General features: G+C 51.0%; 1 protein-coding gene across 3 annotated transcripts in view; it reads right to left on the bottom strand.

Moving 5' to 3' along the window:
• Nucleotides 1–569: 569 nt before the first annotated feature.
• The window catches only part of Trib3 (tribbles pseudokinase 3), a 7,415-nt gene continuing 1,924 nt past the window's right edge, over nucleotides 570–6,060 (bottom strand). For all 3 annotated transcript variants that reach the window (XM_050150898.1, XM_050150897.1, XM_050150896.1), the window contains exons 3-4: nucleotides 3,376–3,668; nucleotides 570–1,798 (exon numbers count right to left, since the gene is read on the bottom strand). In XM_050150898.1, coding sequence (XP_050006855.1) covers nucleotides 1,318–1,798; nucleotides 3,376–3,668 — 774 coding nt within the window. In that variant the 3' untranslated portion in view covers nucleotides 570–1,317. The remainder of the gene's footprint in view (nucleotides 1,799–3,375; nucleotides 3,669–6,060) is intronic.

Here is a 6,060-nt window from a genome sequence, read left to right as displayed (position 1 = left end):
TAAATAAATAAATAAATAAATAAATAAAATCTGTTGAGGGTCCAACAGCTGGCATGTCCTGGCTTTGGGGCAGCCTGACACTCGAGTGCTGAGTTCTTAAGTACGACAGTGCCACTTTTCTCTGTGTAATGTGACACACGTGCCAGCTGCCTCTGTGGAAGACAGCCAAGGACTGAAGGGGTGAAGAAAGCAGGCCTCCTGCCAACGATCTGGAGAGCCAGATTGGCCTGCCCTAAAACCACCCTGTTCACTGACCCATCTTCATGCAAAGTATGTTACCTCCTGGTTAAACCAACTCTCCACCCACCCCACCCCCAGCCTTGGCCTGAAGATGGAACCCTGACCCCTGAGCCTGTTAGATGTGTGCTTATATCTGAGCTACACCTGCCCTCAGCATGGAAAGCTCCCCACGTGAGACCTGGGGTCTCTAGGAGAAACAGCCTGTACAGGAAGATCAGTGGGGGAATCTTACCATGAACCACTTTGTTGGGGTTGAGATATATCAGCTTCTGTGTTGGGGCCAGTGTGGAAGGGAAAACCATGAAGGACAGAAGGTAGAACTCTTCAGCATATAGAACAGTTCTCTTTTATTAGGCACAGAGTGAAAATACAAACTCAACCGAACAAAAGCCAGCATACTGACAATGGACCTGAGTACTAAGAGTCCCCAGCACAGGGCCTGAGACTTTCCGTATGGCAGTAGGACAGTTCCTCTCAACTGCTTCAGCTAGAGACCACCAGGGTGAAGGGACCCAGACCCTCATTCCTTGAGGCGGATGCTTCTTTGTTGGATTCTCATGCTTTTGTCTTGGCTCTTGGGCCAAGTCTTCAAGCAGGCTTCCTGCCTGGAGACCGGATCCAGGCAGCACACTCCCAGCCTGGCCTGACAGGTGGGCCCTGAGGTACAGGTTGAGGTCTTTGGTCTTTGGCACGGAGACACAAGGCATCTGGGGCACTGATGAAGAGGGCTGTCCTGTGAACCGAAGCCTAGCACCAGCTCAGAGAAGGCCAAGCCTGGGATGAAATGTGCCCCGGGCAGAAAGCAAGAGGCTGGCCTGGGAGCATGTGGCACTGAGGCTACTCGGCTAGCAAGGTATTTTCTCCCCCTAGCTCTTTACTGTCCACAGCTCCTGAAACAGGCTTGGCACCCAGGGGCCCTCACCCTCCACAATGCCTGTGGGAGATCACATGAGGCATAGTGGCTGTTTCTTCCTCCTGAAAGGCACTTAAGGTTTAGCTTGGTCCAAAGAGACAGGAGAAAGCTTGGAGACAGGTATGCAATCCACAGCTTGCAGCTGAAGGGCCAGTAGGGTGGCCCTAGCCGTACAGTCCCACCTCCCCGTCCTCAGCCTCCTCCAGCCCTGGCTCATCTGGGACTACCTGGTCAGAATCCCAGCGGCCAGACTGTGGAGGGGAGACAAGGCTGTGGTCCTCCCTTAACCAGGGATGCAGGGGGATGCTGGGGGCCACTAGTCGCTGTGAAGGCTCCTTACGAAGGAGACAGCGGATCAGGCAGCGGGCTGGGGCTGATAGGCCCTCAGGCAGGGCAAAGGTCCCTCTGCGGATCTTGCCAAAGAGCAGAGCTGGCTCAGAGTCCTGGAACGGGTAGTGGCCAGCCAGCATAGTGAAGAGCGCCACACCCAGGCTCCAGACATCAGCTGCTTTGCCAGAGTAGGATGGCCGGGAGCTGAGTATCTCTGGTCCCACGTAGGCAGGGCATGCATGCTTGTCCCACAGAGAGTCGTCTGGTCCAGTTATCACACAGGCATCCTCTAGGTCCTCCAGCACCAGCTTCGTCCTGGGTCACAGACAGAAAGACCAGGTCTTGCTCAGTCCTCTGGAAGAGCAGCCACTAAGGCATTTCTTCAGTCCCTGTCTTTGTTTTTTAATCAGGGTTTTCTTTGGCTATTTTTTGGAGATAAGATTTCACTAGGTTGCCCTGGCTAGCTTCTAACTTACTATCCTGTATCAGCCTCCTGAGTGCTGGTATTACATCAGAAACCATCATGCTGAGCCTCAATGTCTTCGTAATTATTTTGTTTGGTTGGTTCTGGCTTCAGTGGGTCAGGGTCTCTCTCTGACTGTCCTGGAATTCACTATGTAGACCAGGCTGGCCTTGAACTCACAGAGATTTGCCCACCTTCCACTCCAAAGGGCTTCCATAACACTTGAGTCAGATTTGTCAAACTAGCAATCTAGGCTGTGAATGCTAAGTTAGATTCCATCCCCTTCTTTCTTTTTAGTTTTTATTTTATTTTTGTAATTTTCAAATGTATGTGTATTTGTGTATAGTGTATGTGTGTGGGGACAGGGGTGTACTAAGATTTTTATTTAATTTTATTTTATGTGATTGGTGTTTTTTCCACATTCCTGTCTGCCTGAGAGTGTGAGATCCCCTGGAACTGGAGTTACAGACAGTTGTGAGTCACCCTGTAGGTGCTGGGAATTGAACCTAGATCCTCTGGAAGAGTAGTCAGTGCTCTTAACTGCTAAGCCATCTCTCCAGCCCCCTTTTCCACTCCTTTTCTTTCTTTTTTGGTTTTTGGAGACGGGGTTTCTCTGTGTAAAAGTCTTAGTGGTCCTGGAACTCACTCTGTAGACCAGGCTGGCCTCAGACTCACAGAGATCCACCTGCCTCTGCCTCCTGAACGCTGGGATTAAAGGTGCGTACCACTGCTGCCCAGCTTCTTTCTTTTTTTTAAAAAAAAGATTTATTTATTATTTTTTATTCAATGGGTGTTTTGCCTGTGTGTGTCTGAGCGCCATGAGCATGCAGTGCCCACAATGGCCAGAAGAGATTGTCAGATCCCCTGGGCTTGGAGTTATAGATGGTCCTTAGCACTGTGCGGGTGCTGGGAACCGAACCTGGATCCTCTGCAAGAGCAAAAGCACTTCATCCACTGAGTTATCTCTCCAACCCTCCCCTCCCCAACACATGTGCGTGTGCATGTGCGTGTGCATGTGTGTGTATGTTGACAGGATCTCATAGCCCTGACTGGCCTCTAGCTCACAGAGATCCACCTGTCTCTGCCTCCACAAGGATTTAAAGGTGTGGTCTAGTACCCTTATCTATTCCTTTATTCCTTATTCAACTTGAGACAGTCTCTCACTAAACCAAGCGCTCACCAATTGGATAGACTAGCTATCCAGAGATCTCTGGGAATCTGTCTGTCTCTACTCCTCTCCGCCATGCCCAGTGTTAGGGTTTCAAACTCCACACCACAGGCCACAGTCACTGGGTGTTGGGAATTTCTTTTCCTGCCTAGGATGAAATCCAGAACTTTAGCTCTTCCTGCCTAAGTTACTCTGCCCTCAAGGTCCTCAGTTTCCCTGCCATGACCCACTTCTCAAATGTGCCTCTGGGGTCACACTCACCTCTCACAGTTGCTGAAGACAAAACGACGCAGCTTGAGGTCACGCAAGACAAGCCCGTGTCGGTGGCAGTGTGCCACCGCAGCAGCCATCTGCCGGAAAAGTTTAACAGCCTCGGGCTCGGGGATTCCACGGCGGCTGCGCACCAGGCTATGCAAGTCCCCGTGGGTCTTCATGAAGAAGGCGTAGAGGAACTGAGAGCCCAGCAGGATGTCTGCAGGACGGGCCACGTGCTGGTGGGTCGGCAGCCGAGCGTAGGGTGCCAGCACCGCTTGGGCCTCGCTGGCCGGGTACACCTGAAGACAGAGCCAGGAGTAAGTACAGCGAGGGACCTGGGAAGCCAGGCTAGCCTAGCAAAGGGGGATGCCAACCATTAGACACGCTGTGAGCTACACATACTGGGGGCCTTGCTTTAGCAAGCCGCTCCTAGCTTGAAATCAGCTGACTTTCTGCAGGCCACAGGTCAGGGGGTCTGGGGCCACAAGGCCAGCAAGTAGCACATCTGGGACTAAAACTGTGCACCCAACTCTGTGCTCTAAACAGCCACCCTGTGTGACCTTATGCCTCTGAAAATTGAAACTAGGGTAGAAGCCAAATACGAGAACACTCCTAGGGGCAGACCACCACCAAAGCCCCCGTCACAGCCAGCTCACTAGCTTACCTGCAGCCCCTGCTCAGCTGGCTGGACTCACAACCAGTGCCCCTGTTCCCTTGCTGTATCCAATGCTGCGCAAGCAAGCCCACAGACCATATATTCCAAAGGAACCAAGAAAGATGTAGAACCCAGAGTATTTTGTTTTTCGATCTTGGCGATCAAGCCCAGGGCCGGCCTTTGCTAGGCAAGTGTGAGCTAGTATTTTGGAAGGGAGCACTCATTTCAGGCCTGCCCTGGAGGCACACACCTTTAATCCCAGGAGGCAGAGCCAGGTGGATCTCTGCATTTGATGCCGACCTGATCTACAAAGTAAGCCCCAGGCTAGCCAGAGCTACACAGTGAGATTCTGAAACAAAGAAGAGAAAGGAAAGAGAAAGAAAGAAAGAAAGAAAGAAAGAAAGAAAGAAAGAAAGAAAGAAAGAGTGGACCCACAGGACTCAGAAGTGCCCCGAATGATTCAAAGATACCCATGGGAAAAAACCCAAGTTGGGGGCATTTGGGAAATGTGCTCAGAGTTTGTGGACATTAAGCACACACCTGGAAGGTGGGTCCAGGACTGTGGGGAAAGAAACTGAAGTTCAGGAAAGGGAGGTGAGTTACGCAAAGCCACACTTGAACCTGTCACAAGCTGGCTACTGCAGAAGTATACACCACTTTGAGCTTTTGACTTGAAACTCGTGCATACTGACTAATATATTTAATCTATGAAAAACGCAAAGCATGTGATCTTTAAAAGGGCGAGGGAGAGGCTGGAGAGATGAGTTAAGAGCATTGACTGCTCTTCCAGAGGACTCAGCTTTGATTTCCAGCACCCACATGATGGCTTACAACTGTCTGTAAATCCAGTTCCAAGGGGGTCCAGACATAAGCACAAGCAAAATACCCATACACATAAAATAATAAAAATAATTTTAAAAAAAAGCTAGGGTAGCAAGGAATAAATACACAGACTACTTTTTCTTTCTCCCCCAAAGCCCAGTCCTGCCTAGTATCTTTGTACCTCTTTATTTTTTCAGAGAGGGGGTGAGCTTTTTTACGACATCTCTCTCTGTCTCCCTGGCTGTCTTAGAACTCACTATGTAGACCAGGCTGGCCTCAGACTCACAGAGATCCACTTCCTCTGTTTCTCAGATGTTGTGATTATAGGTGTGTGTCACCACACTTTGTGCTTGGAGCTTCCTCCCCATGCCTCCTCCAGCTTCTGACATGCACTGTCCTCTGTCATCTGCAAGGCCCTCACACAATTCTCATGTCCCCCTGCATCTCCACCTGTCTGCCTCCTGCCTCCCCTCTGGCACCAGCTTCGTTTCCACCATGGTCACCATTGCCTGTTGGCACCCGTGGAAGTCAGAGGAGACCCGCTAGTGTCATTTTTCGGGTGCCATCCAATTTTCTTCTTAAAATTTATTTTTAATCATGTGTGTGTGTGTCTGTCTGTCTGTCTGCTGTCTGTGTGTGTGTGTATATATGTGTGCATGAGTGCTGATGCCTGAGGAGGCCAGAAGCCCTGGATTTCCCTGGAGCTGGAGTTGTGTAGTGGCAATCTGCCTCAAGTGGATGCCAGGAACAGAACCTGGGTCTCTGCAAGAGTTACAAGCAGTCGTAACCACTGGCCCATGTCTCTAGCCCTTTATTCATATTCTCTCTCTCTCTCTCTCTCTCTCTCTCTCTCTCTCTCTCTCTCTCTCTCCCTGAGATGGAGTCTCTCACTTGCCTTGGAACTGCCTCACTAAATAGCTGGCTGACCAATGAGCTCGGGAGGTCGGCTTGTCTTCACTGTCTCAGTGCAGGATTACAAGTATACACTGCCTCCCTCTCCTCCCCTCCCCTCCCCTCCTTACCCCTCTTCTCTCCTCTTCTCCCCTCCCCTCCCTACCCCTCTCCTCCCCTCTCCTCTTCTCCCCTCTCCTTCCCTCCCCTTCTCCCCTCCTTACCCCTCCCCTCCCCCCTCCTCCCCTCCCCCCCCCGCTCCGGATCCTGGAGCTCACCAACAGAGCTATCTCCTCAGTCCCACAGGCTCACTTCTTTTTTTT

The sequence above is a fragment of the Alexandromys fortis genome, unplaced genomic scaffold, assembly GCF_014885135.2.
Source record: "Alexandromys fortis isolate MF-2015 unplaced genomic scaffold, M_Fortis_MF-2015_v1.1 scaffold_27, whole genome shotgun sequence".
NCBI lineage: Eukaryota > Metazoa > Chordata > Mammalia > Rodentia > Cricetidae > Alexandromys > Alexandromys fortis.
This window is presented reverse-complemented; position numbering and strand designations above follow the sequence as displayed.